At 34.5% G+C, this 18,352-nt stretch overlaps 2 protein-coding genes across 2 annotated transcripts; one reads left to right on the top strand and one right to left on the bottom strand.

Annotated features, from left to right (window-relative positions):
- The first annotated feature begins 2,041 nt into the window (after positions 1 to 2,041).
- Positions 2,042 to 5,699, top strand: LOC125179167. Its single transcript, XM_047884539.1, has 6 exons — positions 2,042 to 2,214; positions 2,569 to 2,657; positions 3,378 to 3,503; positions 4,221 to 4,357; positions 4,875 to 5,219; positions 5,574 to 5,699. Exons 1-5 carry the CDS (start codon positions 2,168 to 2,170, stop codon positions 4,887 to 4,889), a joined length of 414 nt encoding a protein of 137 aa, XP_047740495.1. The 5' UTR covers positions 2,042 to 2,167; the 3' UTR covers positions 4,890 to 5,219; positions 5,574 to 5,699.
- Positions 5,700 to 14,034: 8,335 nt separating this feature from the next.
- On the bottom strand, positions 14,035 to 17,270 carry LOC108666906 (glutamine--fructose-6-phosphate aminotransferase [isomerizing]-like; the record flags this gene model as incomplete). Its single annotated transcript, XM_047884537.1, has 5 exons — positions 14,035 to 14,298; positions 15,697 to 15,802; positions 15,961 to 16,011; positions 16,394 to 16,488; positions 17,137 to 17,270. Coding segments are annotated over 5 exons (650 nt in total), but the record flags the coding sequence as incomplete, so codon positions are not given.
- Between the last annotated feature and the right edge of the window lie 1,082 nt (positions 17,271 to 18,352).

Here is an 18,352-nt window from a genome sequence, read left to right as displayed (position 1 = left end):
AGAAGTCCGCATAAGTGAATTTCCTGTTAATGAACATAAAACAAAAATCGGCATTGTGGTGAGATCAAACGTAAAACTACTACTTATCCTCAATTTGTAAGTTTCTCTAGCGTCACACAAGTGAATTCAAACTGCATTACAATTTAGTTTAGTATGTCATGAATATTAGTCCCATGATTAGTAAAGAATAAATTTGGTTAAACTTCTCAAATTACACACAAGAAAGTCAATCAAATTGAATAACTGCAAAATTTCATTAGAATAGACTAACAGAAGGCTTGGATTCAACAAAATGCAGAAAATATCATAAATCTCGAGAAAAATACAAGTCGGTTAGAATATGTGTAATAGACTCACATTTTCGTCTAGGTTTCAATGGTTAATTTCTTCCCAGCTAAACTGAAAATAACCTATATAAGTAATAATATCACTCGTTTGCTTGAATCGCAAATTCACTAAAAACTTAATAGCAAAGAAAACACCACAAAAATTCATAGCATCTTTAAAGAAAACGTTTTCTTTAAAGATACTATGAATTTTTGTGGTGTTTTCTTTGCTATTAGGTTTTTAGTGAAAATAACCTGTAACGGAAAGCGTAAATGAGGGCGAGTTTGCTTTGAAACTTGCATTCTCAGAGAAATTAGTGGAACTTTTTCCAAACTGCTATGGACGTTTTGCTGATATTCGGGTCGTCCTGACGCAGTTTGGGCCGGCAAATATCGAATAATATTGAATATTATTGAATAATATTTAATAATATTGAATATTATTGAATAATCTTGAATAATATTGAATAATATCAAATAATATTGAATAATATCAAATAATCTTGAATAATATTGAATAATATTGCTCCGCTCTCTGCTCATTCTGTGTGTGAATGATGAGCCATTAATCTAACAAAATGATCCAAATATCTTAATGAGTATACTCTATAGAAACCAAAAGCCCCATCCGAACTCACATTCTGAGGGCTGACATTCGTTGTTCAAGGCCACATGCACTCAGTCCGTCGCTATCGATCAGTAGAGGACCCAGTCAAGCAGTGCCACACTCATCCAGTCAGCTGTTGGCAGCCGTGTAGGATGCCGCTTGTGTCCATCAATCGTGTCGAATTTTATAAATAACTGTGTTGGTGAAAATACATATATCTCTTTGCCTATGGTCATACAAAATAATTGAGAACGATTCATTTTGGCCCTGAAAAATAATCTCCCTTGCTTCTAAACAGCTGAAGTACAAGATTTGTCCTACCAAGAGTGATTTTTAAGTAAATATAATCTAAGAAGTGTCTATAAAATGCCGTCTCCATTGAGGAAACATAGGAACAGTTTCGCTCGGAAAAAGTACACATTTGTTTTGTTGTTCGTATTTCTGTGCATAGTTTTATTGCTAAGCATCGCCCTGCAGTTCAAAGTGGCATCCAGACACTCACACGGTGAGAATACCATGTCGATACTAATAATTAAATAAATAATTACTGCAATTAATTGGAATACCAAATAATTGTAGCTACAGGCTTACATATTGTATAATTTGTCCATTAGTAGTTTTAATTCTGTCGCTGCTTTTGCTTCCGTAATCAAAATATTTATTTAAAAATGAATTGTTTACTTGCATTCATAATTCTGAACCTTCGTTCCAATATCCGGTATCATAAACTCCTAAATATTCTCACATATCTTGGATATGTAAATTTTCGCAGAATACGTTTTTAATTTCATAAACTCATAAAGATGCAGGCCTCGGTTTTCGCCAATGATACATTTTGATCTCCATTTATTTATTTCAGGGAGAATTATCAATTATCGATCAACTGCAGTTAGGTGATGTTGAAAGAGCTGAAATATGTAAATTAAAAAATATCTCTTTATCTATGAATTTTGCTTAAACTGAGTTTTTATTATAATTGATATATTAATTTAACCTAATATAATAAATTGAGTTTTTTGCTTATTCTAAATTTATGTTCTCGTCAGTTCGAACAGGTCACTCACTAACAAAGCGCATAGATGAAAACTCAGCAGAAAATTCTACTTGTCCCTGCAGCCTCAAGAGTGTGGCATCAGCATTCCTGCGTCTCTCGGAGCTGCAGCAACAAGACCCTTACGAGTCTGGCACGAGTTACGAGGCTCTCATCAGAAGGCATCCAAATCTTGGATCTTTAATGCTCGAAAAAACGTCACATTGCACGCACCTTCCTTTCGTGACGAGGTAAGTTCGTGGTCGAAAAGGAAGTAAAATTAAGTTAGTTAGACTGCCTAAACTAGATACGTGGCGGAAAAGATTAGCGTTCTATTAACATTTCTTTCTTAATAAAGTAGAGCATAATAGTGTTAATCAAACCAATTTTCTTAATTATCTGTTACTTGATTCATGATTGCGTATGTTCCGCCTGAGTCAGTTGAAATTTTATGCTTTGAACTAGATACACCGCGACCGACTAGATTTGATAATTATGTCTGCTAGTTTCTTCATTTTAATATTTTTTTGTGGTAAAAATTGATCGAAAAGTTTCTGTGTCTTTTAATTTTATGCATCATTGTTAATCGTTAATATTTTCGGCAGTTTACACTGGGATAGCGTATGGCAGTTGGCCACAGCCTCTGGAGCTTCACGCTACAGGCTGTACTCAGCGTCGTGCGACCGAGAGCAACGTGAGTCGGATTTGCAATCTCAAAATAACCCTAAGAGCAAAAATATAAACGGTGACTAAGATTGTTCATTTAATATGATTATCAGGATATTAAATTCAAATGCATTTGTACGAAAAGTTACTTTATTGAAACACAGCTCCAATAACCTTTTGATTGAAAACTAAATTTTAATTAAAATAAAAATTCATCAGTGAATTCAGGGACCGAAACATGTACGTTTAGATTTCCTCTTTGACCTCCGGCGATTTTTCAATGTTTCCTTGGTTTAACATCCATTGTTTTAAAATTTTTCTTTTTATCGGATCCATCTGTTGAAATTCAAGATTCAAGACAAAGAAGTTCGAAATTTAAAAAGTTTAGTTATCAGAGCAACATTCACGTTATACCTCATGTTGCAATAACACCACATTAATATTTAAAAATTTACCAAAAATTAAAGACCATTGAGAACGCCATATAAATTCATCATATCTTCATCGAAAACGAATCCTTTCGTTGCTTTTAAATTCTTCGGTAACTTGTGACCAGGGCTAACTAAGGATATATATAGGTCGGACTCAGATTTAATAGGTCCCAATTAGACAGTAAATTGAATTTGAAAAGTTTGACGTAGTATATTGGTGAAACTAATAATCGCGAAGAAATTTATCTGAAATACTTTAGAGTCTGAGAAATATTTCAAAATTATTAGTATTTAACAGTTCGCATTATTATTCGCAGGGTCTCAGAGATGCAAATTAATACGAATTCTGGCGATGGCCGAGTCGAGTGATTTGCCACCGCCATATTGCTACATCTGGGGTGATGTCAGCGCTAACCCTGTTGTGGTGAAGGCGGAGAAGCCTGGTAAGCTTTTATTTATTGCATTCAATTTTTTTGAAATTTGTAACATTAGAGTGGTGAATATTTTCAATTTTCACAATCTCGCAGAGCAATTATTTTTCTACAGAGCACTTCTATGACGGGATCAATTTCCATATTCTTACGAAAGGCGAATTTACAGTAATTGAATTCTGAGAAAAAATTCTTAAATTGTGAAACCAATTAACAGTGACAACCTCGAGTGAAGTAATTATTTACAAATAAATTTCAATCATGATCCTCTCAACTGGCGCGACGGCGATAACAATGTACTGTTGGGAATCGTGAGCTGTTATAACTTGAAGATCAACATGATTCAGCGTGCTAGATGGTGTTGCGTGACCTAACATTTGAACGCCTGTTCTGTGACAAACCTTCACCAAGAAGAGTGCATAATACTCTTTGATCTTGCTAATGATTGAGCCCGATTCCAATTAATCTCTCTATTGCACGTGAATATTTTAAATGTAGAGCAGTCAGCAGTTCCCTCAGTTCTCTATATGCGCACATGAGTAATTTGACGTTGACAGCGACATTTGTGGACATCTTTGAGTAATTCAGTCGTTGTTTTAAGAGACACAAATTTGAGACCACACAGACTTTATTTGGACTGTGAGACACCTCGTCAGCTGTTTTATTATACTCTATTTATGCTGATTTAACAATATTTTTCATTGCTCTTAATTGTCACTTTGTCCCTAGCTTTTATTGACTACCAAGGAGCAGACAACCGCTTAGTGCCTCTGCTGCTAACGTGCCCGGTGACAAGCTCAATGGGTCCTGTAGCCGGCGTCTCCATCAGCCTAGAGTCCTGTTCCTCAGTAACCAACTTCTTGCAGGTGACGTTACGAATATTGTCACCCGTTGTTACTAGCCTAGAGTCATGTTCCTCAGTGACCAACTTCTTGCAGGTGACGTTACGAATAATGTCACCCGTTGTTACTAGCCTAGAGTCATGTTCCTCAGTGACCAACTTCTTGCAGGTGACGTTACGAATAATGACTACAATTCATAGCGCGAAACCAGATTATTTAATGAGAAATAAATAATCTCAATCACCGCAAGGTTAAAAGTGCCTACATACAATCCCACATACAGTATAAAAGTGTCTACATACAGTATAAACCATTGAATTTTTGCTATAACCCAATTAAGGCGAAAGTTGTTATTTGGACAAAGTAGACGCTGCACAATTTTGTTATTTACTCAATCTCGTAAAGTGGATTACGTTTCAAAACATTTTATATAGATATCTCATGAATGATCAGATTTATTCGTATGCATTGTGTACGGATTCTGTCGCATTAAGTTCCATCTCATCTAATATGAAACCTGACTTATAAATGGATATTCCAGTTTGCAGATCACTGATTATGAAGCACACATCGCTCAGCGGTCAACCGCAGGCCATGCCCGACGCGCTGTTCTCGTTGGCCCACACAACACTAAAATAAATCAGTCACCCAACGACGCTGCGGTCTGTGGTCCAGCTATATTTTATTACCACTCAGATATCAGTGCACGTCTCATTGAGTGGATTGAGATACTCAAGATCTTGGGTTTCTCAAGGATATTCTTGTATGTCACAAGAGTGCATCCAAATGTGGACAAAGTATTAAGATTTTACGAAAGGGAAGGATTCGTGAAAGTTACGTCGTTTTCGTACCCCGCTCCTTATGTTGACAATCCCATCTTGAGGAGGTAACGGACCTGAAGGTTTTTACCTTATTAATCTCATGTAGAATGATTTTAATTAGCAATGTTTCGTTTGAGATTAATATAGTAGAATGTATACGTTTGATTAATGTTAACCATTGTATTTTCACGTTAGAAATTAGAGCTTTGATTGTGCTAAAATGTGAGGGAGGTAAGGTTAACAAAATCATAGTATATTCTTAGAAATATTTTGAACAAATTTAATTCCTTTATTCAAGTCCATCCAGGCTCTAAATATCATGAAATTTAATTTTTTATTGATATATCAGCACCAAAAGCCGTAAAATTTTTATAAATTTATAGATCAGTACATTTTTGATATATTATTGAATTGAACAGGGCTTGGGTTGGCGTGCAACGTAGCGAAATGTTCGGTTTAGAGAACATCTATTTCACGGACTGCATTTTGCGGAACCGCCACCAGTTCCGCTACCTGCTACACCTGGACCCGGACGAGCTGCCTGTGCTAGGAAAGCACAGATCATTCCAAAGTTTTATGAGGAGTCTAACGTCAAGGTCAGTGAAATTGGAGTACGAATAAAGAAAAGTGTCTAGAAAATTATTACGCATAGATTTAAAAATAGCGTTACTTCTCAAGTGAATTAAAAATGGAGGTACTGTAATACGTACGAGGTTAAATATATATCAAATAATTATCAATTATATTATATTATATTATGTNTTTATATGTATAAGGAGTAAAATTATTCGTTGTTTCCCAATTGCTGGACAGTCGTTTTTAAATTGAAATTTATTATGTCTGTTAATTTTTCGACAAATCTATTTTGAGGATCCAAATTGATCTATTTTAAAGTTTCGTAGCCATATAACCTGTAGTGCATTGTGCTATGGCGATTATCTTGCTCAAAAGATCATGGATTAACGATATAATATCGACTTCCTACTTTTTCCTTTCTTATAGGTCAATAGCGAGATATTTATTTACCTCTCCCGGTAGCCTACATCGCAGTGTATTATTTTTCTTATTTAAAATATCATTCGTAAACAATATAAAATTGTCCGCTTAATTATTCACCACACCAGGTCCATGTCGGAAGATTTACATCTCCAGTCACCAAGCCTACATTGCAGTGTGTTATATGTCTTGTTTTAAATATCATGCTTAAACAATATAAAATTGGCTGCTTACTTATTCATCACACCAGGTCCATGTCGGAAGATTTACGTCTCCAGCCACCAAGCTTACATAGCAGTGTGTTATTTTTCTTGTTTAAAATATCATACTTAAACAATATAAAATCTGCTACTTACTTGTTCATATGCATTAAAATCACTTGTTTGCCTAAATTGCAAGTTAACCAGGAATTTAAAAGCAAAAAAATACCACAAAAATTCACCATATCTTTATAAGATATGGTCATATGGTGAATTTTTTCTTTCATAAAGATATGGTGAATTTTTGTGGTATTGTTTTTGCTTGTAAACTCCCGGTTACTTATTCATCACATAGGTGCATGTCGGAAGGTTTACGTCTCTAACCACCAAGCCTACATCGCAGTGTATTATTTTTCTTATTTAAAATAGTATGCTTAAACAATATAAAATTAACTGCTTACTTATTCATCACATAGGTACATGTCGGAAGATTTACATCTCCAGCCACCAAGACTACATCGCAGTGTGTTATTTTTCTTATTTAAAATATCATGCTTAAACAATATAAAATTGGCCGCTTAATTATTCACCACACCAGGTCCATGTCGGAAGATTTACGTCTCCAGCCGCCAAGCCTACATCGCAGTGTATTATTTTTCTTATTTAAAATAGCATGCTTAAACAATATAAAATTAACTGCTTGCTTGTTCATCACATAGGTTGTGCATTCCACTGTCGTTTTTACAGATATTAAATCTAACTCGGGTAACTCCCGCCCTATTCATTTCGTATTTAAGAAGAGTCCTCATCGTCTTACCTGCTCCTATTATAATTAGCCTGTTTTCATTTCTCGTTTATCCGTCAGTTGCAATGGGGTTCAAATAATTGCGCATTTGCAAACAAATAATATTGAAATGAGCACACGCATCTCTCGTATTGAATGTTGCAAGTCACCCTGAATAAAAATTTTCTTTAAAGATACAAGCAATTAACTTATTTTTCGTTAGTGAAAGCTGTAGCTAAAATTAAATCGTATAATAAAAAAGAGGTAGGTTTTTTTTTACGTATTTATTTGTTGTGGGCATTGAATAAAGAAAGAGAGAAAATTATAAAGTTTTTTGTTTAGTCACTTCTAGTAGCTGACAGAGGTCGATAAATAGAACCTGAGGACATGCGTTAGTAATAAATCTATGGGACAGACTGATGCGGATCCCGAGTGTCTCGGGATCAAATGTTGGGGAATCGAAATTATTATTTTCTGGTTCTACACAGCGCGTCAGATCAGGCAAGTGGTGTGCGTGTCAACATCGCTGCATAACAGCGGGAGCCCCACACGAGGCGAGCCAGCTGACTTGAGACTTCCGTCTTCCGGCAGCATATGGGGCTAATTAATTATACAGTATCCATTTATTATACCTTGTATGCAATATCTGTATAGGAAATAATTGCATAATAAGTCTTAAGTATTTATACTTAAATTTTAGAAATTATTTTTTTATTCGGTCAATTGATTCATGCATTGTCTCAGACTTTACGCAATTGTGAAAATTTTCAGATCGATTGGAAAGGTTGAAGCATGGTTGAACTATATAAGGTTGACCCACGAGAAGTTCCGCCTTTCAGTTCAGCTTTCTTGTTACGTCACGTAGATCGAGAAACTTAAACAAACCCATCATTCCCATGACGGATTGGTTGACTGGTTTGATCGCATTTCGGTGATTGGTTAATGACCGTGACGTCACTGAGATCAGTGACGTCACAGGTGAACAACGAACTACATCCTCCAAAATGAGCTTCTGATGGGTCAACCTTATACTAGTTCAATCATGGTTAGGAACTAGGAATTAGTCATGCGGGATGCGGTATAAGTTTCAAAAATTGTTCCATAGTTTTCCACGCTGCATATATTTATATCAGATTATGAATTAAAAATATAATTCCTTAAATGTATGCATCCTTAACTATAACTCGATTTTTTGATGCGCTGCATGTATGATTGGATCATTGGAAGGTTACCTTGGAGTTGGAGCCGTAGGCTTGGGCTTGTCGAGCCATCAATGTGTAGGTGTGTTCAATATATTTTTAGTTTACGCTCATATATTTTTTTCTGATAATCAAGCTTTTTGTAGAAAATATTCAAGGATAAGCTGATTCAAAATTCTGGGTTCGTTTGGACAAAATAAGGGTTAGAAATGTGAATCAGCTTTACTTGTTTAAAGGGAGGANGAAGTCACGGACGGACAGACAGACGGACGGACGGACGGACGGACGGACGGACGGACGGACGGACGGACAGACGGACATGGCGAGCACAATAGTGCATTTTTTCCATAAATGAGAAAATGCGCTAAAAATAATGAACTCTTAATTTTTGCCTTTGCCATGGTTGCACCAATAAACTCTGGTCAGTGCGTCTATAAATACCGTGACGTGATGTTATTTTTCTATTGCCACGTGCCAGTGCAATTGAAACGAATGCTGGGTAAACAAATCGTAAACTAATTTATTCTAACTTTGTGAACCAAGAGACGACGGAATGATATTTTACAAAATGAATTTTTTAGTAAAATCTTTAACCACTGTTTTACATTAGTTATCTATCATACTTTTTGAGAATTCACAAAAAATTTTTTCGTTTGTTGCCTTTACTTCCGACATTGAACCAAATATAATGGATTTAACAGTATTAATATTGTATGATACGTTCATAATTTAATATTAATTAATATTGCTTTGTAGTTCAAAATGAGCCTAAACTTCTTAAAAAATCGCCACGATTTCAAGAAAAAAGACAGTTTTACTTATAAAAGGTTTAATTCGTATACTTAGGCTCTAATTTTTACAAATGAAAAAAGACAATATAATAAATAATGATATGCTTGCTGCACAAATGAAATGAGAAATATTAGTAAATAATTGATGTGCTTGCTGTACAAATGAAATAAGAAATATTAATAAATAATTGATATATGCTGGCTCTTTAAATTGAAATAAGAAATAATAATAAATGATTGATATGCTGGCTGTTTAAAATGAAATAAGAAATATTAATAAATAATTGATATGCTGGCTGTTTAAATTGAAATAAGAAATAATAATAAATGATTGATATGCTGACTGTACAAATGAAATGAGAAATATTAGTAAATAATTGATATGCTGGCTGTGAAAATGAAATAAGAAAATATTAATAAATAATTGATGTACCGCAGTCCAAATGAAATAAGAAATATTAATCTGGCTGATATGCTGGCTGTAGAAATGAAATAATAAAATATTAATAAATACTTGATATGCTGGCTGTAAAAATGAAATAAGAAAATATTAATGTATATTTGATATGCCGGCTGTACAAATGAAATAAGAAATATTGATAAATCAGAAAAGTGCTCGCTCTACCACTGAAATAATTTAAGGAATTACACTGCCAGCTCCAGAGAATTTATTTGAGTCCGAGTGTACACCCAGAGATATGTAAAATTTTTTGTCCAAATAGCCATGCATATTTAGCGCATTTTCTCATTTATGGAAAAAATGCACTATTGTGCTCGCCATGTCCGTCCGTCTGTCCGTCCGTCTGTCCGTCCGTCCGTGACCTCAAGTTTTCGTCGACGAGAAAATGCGCTCTCAGTCACTCACTGCAGTGAGTACTGAGTTATATTTTTTTTTACACTCGTGTTGGTTATCTTGCATGACTCAGTTTAACCTGACAATAAGGCGTATCAGTTCTACGTCCTCTCTCTGCTCATGCTGAGGGGAAAAAAGTGAGTAACTATTTGGACTCTATAATCCATTTATTTTCTGAGTGTATATTAAATGGAACAAGGACCTGGAAGTTTTGAATTTCTACCGTGATGTTTTCGCAACAATAAATTTAAAATGATCGCTTGAAATTGAGTTATTAAACAATTATATTGTTGGAATCATCACGTTACAAGTGTTTTTCGCCTAATTTCAAATTCATATTTAAGCGAAAAGACAAAATTTTACACAAATGAATTTAGAAAACAAATTCTGCTTAGCGAAAAATCACATGAAAATTTCACTCACCAGAATTTCGAAAGTGGGCACCCAACGATGTACAGAACTCGGTGATGACCTCCTGCATGGCCGCCTAGCGAATTTCTTTTGGATTTTTCTAGTAAGAAATCAAAAGCACGGACGTTGAGACGAATTGTTCCTTCGTAGGTTTCTTTCATGGTCTTCGGATCTGAACCAAGACACTGAAATTAATGATGAATCAATTGCACAAGTGAAAATATCAAAAATAATAAATCAGAATATAACTAGTAAACTATCCCAGAATACTGAGAAAATGCAAATTTTCGGTGGATGCAAATTTTTCAAGTGGTTAAATTCAAAACTAAAGGTTTAAAATTTCCATTAATCCACAGCAACGCTTCATTTTGAGTAAAAATTCAAATGAAAATCCTTTTTGCGGTAGTTAAATTATATTTTCCATAACCGTTGTGATTTGATATCTTCTTCAGTGGTTCACTCTTGGGAGCATATAGAAGTTGTGTAAAACATTTTATTAAGTCAGGCTACAACAATATAATCTAGGCAATGGTGTATAAAATCATTAGATTATTTACTTTTCTCCAGCTTAACTCATATCTAATAGAAGTAACGACGGTTTAGATATAATATTCGACAAATTAAATTTAATTATTTTGATAATGATAAATATTTTTTTTAATTTCATATAAAAACGTTCGTCTCACCGCCAGTAGCACGTAGAAGCTGTCGAAGCCGTCATTGAGACTCGGCAGGGCCACGAACGTCACGAACGGACCTGACTGCACCAACATGTTTGCGTTCAAAACTCTAACAAAGTCACTTTGTTATCTTCTATGATCAATATTTTTGACATAATTGATTGCCTAGTGTATTGCATTGACTTAATTATTCTACAGACTGTATACTCAGAGAAATTAGTGATAATTTGTCCAAATAAATATGAAAATTTTGCCCCTGTATGGGGTCATGCAGCCAAGGTTTGGCCCGATAAATGCGTGAATTGGGTCCACTCACAGAAAAAGCGTCATCATTTGAACAATAAAATTCATTCATTTTTCTGAGTGTATAACTAGTAAACTTCTAAAACAAAAGAAATGGAAAATGAATAAAATGAAATAAATAACCTTATCTTCTGGCAGAGGAAATACGTCGCACGGATTGTCCCGTATAATGATGGGTGTAGCTCTNTAAGAGACGTACCAAGCATCGTACAGAGATGGTGAACTCAACCTGCGTTATTGTGAACCAGATTCTATAAGTCAAACTTTAAATGTTTTAAATAAATAAAAAAATTCTGAACAATAAGAAATTGAGACTTGTTCGAGATCTTAAGTCAAGAAAATAGAATTTTAGGCTCAATTTAAGGAAAAAGTATATTAGAGGGTTGTTTTATCGAAAAAATATCTACATGTATAAATAAATGTATAGAAGATTTGTTGAAATTACAAGAATAAAGTTATAGCCGTCAAGAGACGATATATGATTCCAATATACGATATTGCATATGCCCTGTTCAACACGCGAAGAAATAGCTGTAAATATTTGTTCAAATCTTAGGTTAAAGTAGTTTAATCTGGAAAATTTTCTATAGTTACACTGACAGACCTTCATTGGTAAGCAGAAAGTGTAGCAAATGTTGAACAAGGGGACAGGTTGTAAGGGCCAAAAAAGCCAGAAATTATAATTTTCAACCAAAATCAATTATTTACACAACGCATCATTAAAAATTCACTCGGAGAAATAAGTGAGACTATGTCGAAATAACGACACATTCTTTATCCGTTGGTAGGTCATTCTAGCCAAGTTTGGCCCAGCAAAAAGGGCTTTGAAGAATATACGTGCAAAATGATTTCGCTATTTGGTAAACAAATCCCATTCGTTTTAACTGACTGTTACATTTAGAATAAACAATGCTCATAAATTAAATCCAGTCTCTGACCTGTCAATGTAACTGACTGTTACATTTAGAATAAACAACGCTCATAAATTAAATCCAGTCTCTGACCTGTCAATGTAACTGACTGTTACATTTAGAATAAACAACGCTCATAATTTAAATCCCGTCTCTTACCTGTCAATNCCTTGAAGGAAGGATTCAGTGCACAATGTAATTAATATATAATTAACCTCATTTTCACAGTACGTTATAAAAGACACGCAAGCATTCAAGGTTATTGCCTAGCGTGACTTGCTACATTGCTATCACGCTAATGGCAGTGAGATTTTTACTCTATTGCATGAGCATGTTAGCTTTCATGTTTATTACATTAACTTATTGTAATTTGATATTATTATGAAAATTGACATTAATAGGTTTACCTTGGATTACTAATACGGTAACCATAACATTTTAGCGACTATAATGTTGACGTGACGGCCTTGGGTGAGTGTGTGCCTGGAGATATCGATCACGTGTGCTCCTGCTAAATGGAGTGCATTGTACGACAAATTCGATGTAAATCTCAACTACTTCAAGCATCGTGAATTTCTTGGAAGATTTGTTCGACATTGCATTCCGGGAGTTTATTACCTAATAAAATTTTCACTGTGTAAAAATCTTATAAAAGGACACGTGGAGAGCTTTTATTTTAAAATTTAACTCGAATTTATTCACTTTTTCTCCATTTCCTCTTGGGAAAAACGAATTATTAAAATAAATTTAGTCAAATGTGAAGCTATCATGACAATGTAAAATATGAAACTTTAAAATACGCAGCACATATTATTTTGCTTTAGTAGAGTATCCATATATATGAGTTTTTTCTGGAAAACTGCAGATACTGAATCGTGTTGCGTTGACCGGCTTGTAATTTGTGCTGCCTGAGCTCTACTTTGTTGACCTGTTTACCGAATCAATGAACACAAATATATGCTCTATGGAACAAATATCTATGAAGTTTTTAATCATTTTTTTTTCGATTTACCTTGATACTAATTCTGTAACGTGAAATTCTTACCTTCAGTAAATTAATTAAGCATTGGTTTTCCGATGATTTGTTCAGGTAGAATTTATTTAATTGTTCAAAACAGTTGTATTAGTTTCTGTATCTTCTGAGAAAGGGTATCGACCGGTCAGTTTCTGACAATTGACATCGTACGTGTCAAGTAATTTAACTTTTATTTTTTCGTTATTTAGCTTTTATTTTTTTTTTCAAGTCAGAGAGCATGACATCAGGTGTTGGTAACACAATAAAATTAGTTGATTTATCAAAAAGTGCTTTGAAATCGACATTCAACATCCATGCGCTTGTTCGGAAGTGAAAACAAGTTGATTCAAAGTTGTGGGGTCAACGTGGTCCCGGAATTATTTACGTTAGTCTAATTTATTTTTTACTCAACTCTACGACACCTACACGCAGAATTCTAAATAATTAGCTAAGGCTCAATTTTATACTAATTCTATAATTCACTAAGGAGCAAATTTACCAAAAGAAAATGAATAAGAAAGAGTCATTTCAAACTTTCATATGATATTAATAACGTAGAGGGCAAAAGCCCAACATTTTATACGCTAGAGACAGTGTAGAGTTGGTAAGCGTGATTGATCGAATTGATCGGTAATCGTATCAGTCAATGCACGATAAATAGCAGTCACGAGTGAGCGCGGCTGTTATCGTATGATAAAGGCCGAAGTTTCACTTGAAGAAGGCCTCGCATGATAAAATTAGAGGTCTAGCATGTAGTCTCGCATCATAAAGGCCAAAGTCTCGCATGATAAAGGACGAGGTCTAGCATGCCGTCTCGCATGATACAGGCTGTCTCGCATGATATAGATGATGATGGTGAAGACAATACTGACGACGAAGGTGTTGTCGCGCATGCAGATCATAATGATAGGCATGCCCTTGTCGACGAGGGCGAGGGGGCCGTGCTTCAGCTCGCCCGCTAGGATGCCCTCGCTGTGCATGTACGTGATCTCCTTGATTTTCTGCCCCGAGAAAACAAAAAACTTTTAAACTGACAGACAGAAAGACAGACAGACAGACAGACAGACAGACGGACATGGCGAGCACAATAGTGCATTTTTTCCATAAATGAGAAAATGCGCTAAAAAGGGAACGAAGGAAGCACCGCCCCTGACAGCTGCACCAAAATGAGATGAAATTTGAAAAATATTTATGGCCTCAGCGCTTGTGTCTAGCCTACACGAACATAGACTTATATACTAGCATTTAGAATGCAACTTATTTCATATTTACTTTCACTGTTCAGGTAAGAATACTACGAATAAGAAGTGCCATAATACACCAGCAGGATCAGCAAAGTATTATATATCGGTGCACGCTATACCAACCTTTTGTTATGGAACCTTCCGGCAAGCGGTTTCCTGATCTGAAAAAAAAAATATTTAATAAATAATACAAAACAACAATTTGATATTTAGTTTCATAAATACGACAATTGCAAGTTGTTCCACTTATTTTAAATTTCGAATGGAAATCTTGGGGGTATCTTAAAATTTAACCGCTACCACCGTTAAGAATATGTTTCGTACAAGAAACAGATATTGCTTTACAAATGTTGAGGCCTAGCTAGTAGCGAGAGTTCCTGTCACTAGACATAGATTAAACTTTTTCCTGCTAATAAAATATTCGTCTTCTTGCTACTGATGCATTAATCATTTTTAGTTTACTGAGACATATAATCGCTGCCAATGCTATTCGTACATGAAGATGGTAACTATGCTTACAGAAAGTAGATGAAGGCTCCGGTATCCGGATACCGTAACAGTAATCGATTTTATTTTTACCTAAATCTCCGATATAGAAATTCCCGTCATTATACAAAGGGTTACTCTCCATTTTCTAACCATCTCGCAACTGTTTTGTACCAATAAGTACTATGAATTACTTTACTAGACCCCAGCGCTGGAAACTATAGGAGGCTGTACCACAACCGTCATCAATGCAAATATAAATTCTAAACCAATAAATATTATTATATTTAATATTAAATATAAATTCTCAACCATAAATTCTTACCAATAGTCCTGCCATCAAACTTCCTGTGAGTGTACAAATTGCTCCTCTTTGTCCTAATTTTTGCAAACAACTAGTCTTTTGTTTACTATGTACTATCTATACTATGTACTACTAAGTACTATGAAAATGTTTACTCGAGCACAGCGCTGGATACTAGGAGGCAGTACCACAAAACCGTCATCAATGCAAATTCTTATCTGTAGTCCTGCTATCAAACTTCCCGTCAGTGTACAAATGGTTCCTCTTTGTACTAATTTTTACACACAACTACTGTTTTGTGTACTATGTATACTATGTACTACTAAGTACTATGAATAAGTTTACTTGAGCCCGGCTATGGGTACGAAGAGGTTGACTGAGTGGTGAGCGGACATGACTTTATTAACGTCGTTCTGTAGTGACGGCGGCAGCGTCATGGTGCCTTCTACGAGAGTTGTGAACCCCTGAGAACTGAGCACGTAATTTGGGAATTAGATTCTATGAGCGAATTTTTGTGAAGTTATGTTCAATTATGCCGAATATTTTGTGAATTGGAAAAGTATAAAAGTATTCGGCAGTGTCAAGGTGCTCTCCACAAGAATTGAGAAGCGGTTGATAAGCTAACTAACCTGCTGAAGTTCCCGGTGAGTGGTCCACGCCCCGACCTCCCGATCAAGAACCTTTAAAAACCCCGAGCAATTTAAACATTAATTTCGAGCTTTGTATATAAATGAAATTTATATCATATATGTTAAAATTGACAAGCAGTTTGAATAAATACATTTTGCCTCATAAAATGCTAACTGGAAATTAAATTTAAAAATTCGAACGTTCAGGTGAGAGGATGATTGAGTACATGAGAATAAATATGTGCAAAAACATGGCCATAAAAATATCCATTTCTAAAGTAAATAAAAAGATATAAAAATGTCCACTATCGCAGAAAACTTGAAATGTGAACTTTCAAAAGCTTCCAGAATACATGTTTTAAAGAGAACCGTCAAGTGGACGTTTAAAATTTATATTTTGATGAATTACTAATTATCGCGCTATTGTATTCACCATGGCTCATAGTTCGCTAGTTTATCCACCATGACGCTTCCGTACGTTCTGAGGGCATCTGCCCCAGCGTCGTAAAGGCTGCGCAAGAAATCTCCCTGCGCAAGAAATTTAATTTTTATTGAAATGAATTTTTTTAATTCTTAAAAAATAAAACTATCTTATCGATATGCATCTGAATAACTTTATGTTTCTCGTACATTAAGTTTTTTATATTACTAAGGGGAGAATTTTATATATAAATATATATAAATAATATATATATAATTAAAAGGTGAAAATTTTATACATAAGTTGAGTCTAGTCCAGCTCAGGAAAACATTAACATTTAACTTCATGTCAATTTTAACTACGTAATAATATTGAACACCAGCAGTAAAATCAACGATCCATTTTAAATTTCTGAATTAAAATTGATATTATCAAAAGTAGCTCGTAAATATTTCCGAATCAAGAAGTATGTACTTATCAATATCATTAGTTTAACAAATTTCAAATTAACAATGAATTTAAAAGCAAAAATAATCCAAGTAAATTCACTTTTTATCTTTTTCAAATACGATTCATAGTCCAGCTCCAAAACCACCGTCATTGAAATTGAAGTGAACTGATGAGGGAGGTGCTATTCTGATAGTTCTTGAATCAGGTATTTTAAATTTTTGATAATTTCGTTTTCAATAGAAACATGGTATTTTTTTGCTTTTAAATTATCAGTTAGTTTTCGAATTATAAACTTCATGACGAACCGTGCCAACGAAAATGACTAGTCTGTTCTCCCTGATTTTCGCTAGAAGCGCCGCTAGCTCCTCGTCCTGTCCAGCGTCGCTGGTGGTGATGAACCGCGAGCTCAGACGGGACCCTGACGCGCTGTCGAACACCGCTGAAAATGTGAATAGATTTAATAGTTAGACCAAATGCCCCCCGATACGTGTCCGAGGTTTTGTTCATAGATCTATGACAACATATAGAAAATGTGAACTTATTTACATTATTTATTTGTGAACTTATTGATTCATACATCAAGCACCAAATGCCTGATACGTGTCGTCCGAGGTTTTGTTCATAGATCTATGACAACATATAGAAAATGTGAATATATTTAATAGTTTGATTCATACATCAAGCACCCCACATCATATGCTCGACATGAACCTAGTTGGCAGACCTACAATATTGAAATAGAATAAGATAAATTAGATAACGATTTAATGTAAGCATCGAACACCAAGCACGAAAGTAAATTGAATCCCAATGTTTTGGTCATAGTTCTATACCCTATAGTAACATATGGAACGCCCATCTAAGGCGAAATTCTATATTAACTTGGTGGAAACACATATATAGACATCGCAGTAATAACATTTCAATTATACGTTATAAATATAGTATATGATATAACAATCCATGTTTGAACTATATATAGTTGAAACTATATATATTACTTCAACCGTGATAACAATAGTCGTTGCTTAAATTTGGTGCTTGTAACTTCTTAGAAGATTGTTCTTTCTTTCTGTGTTTGAAGAGGTTGGAATGCGTTCTTCATACAAGACTATTGAATATCATTCAATATAAAATTTCGATATAAATAGACACTTGTTGCACTAACATCTGTTTCGCCAACTCGTATGAACGCAGACGTAGCGTTGTGCTCCAGCGTGATGTCCAAGTGGTTCTTCAGCTGCTCTGAGCGTAAAATATTTTTTAATTTAATAATGTTTGAAAATTAATTAAGTGGTTCATTTGCTGGTTGAAATGTTGCAATTATTTTTAGTGAATAATGTTTTTTTTTCTTAAAAATGAGCAACTAACAGGCAAATGACCCATTACGTTTAAGTTTGTTTAGAATATAATTATTTATAATTAAAATATATACTAGGTTGGAATATAATTGGAATATAATATTTTATAATTCTTTTGGCTATACTTCAATTGATTACCCATAATAAAGTGCACATTTAA

The sequence above is a fragment of the Hyalella azteca genome, unplaced genomic scaffold, assembly GCF_000764305.2.
Source record: "Hyalella azteca isolate HAZT.00-mixed unplaced genomic scaffold, Hazt_2.0.2 contig15527, whole genome shotgun sequence".
Taxonomy (NCBI): Eukaryota; Metazoa; Arthropoda; class Malacostraca; order Amphipoda; family Hyalellidae; genus Hyalella; species Hyalella azteca.
Note: the sequence above shows the minus strand (reverse complement) of the source record. Positions and strands in the feature narration are given on the sequence as shown.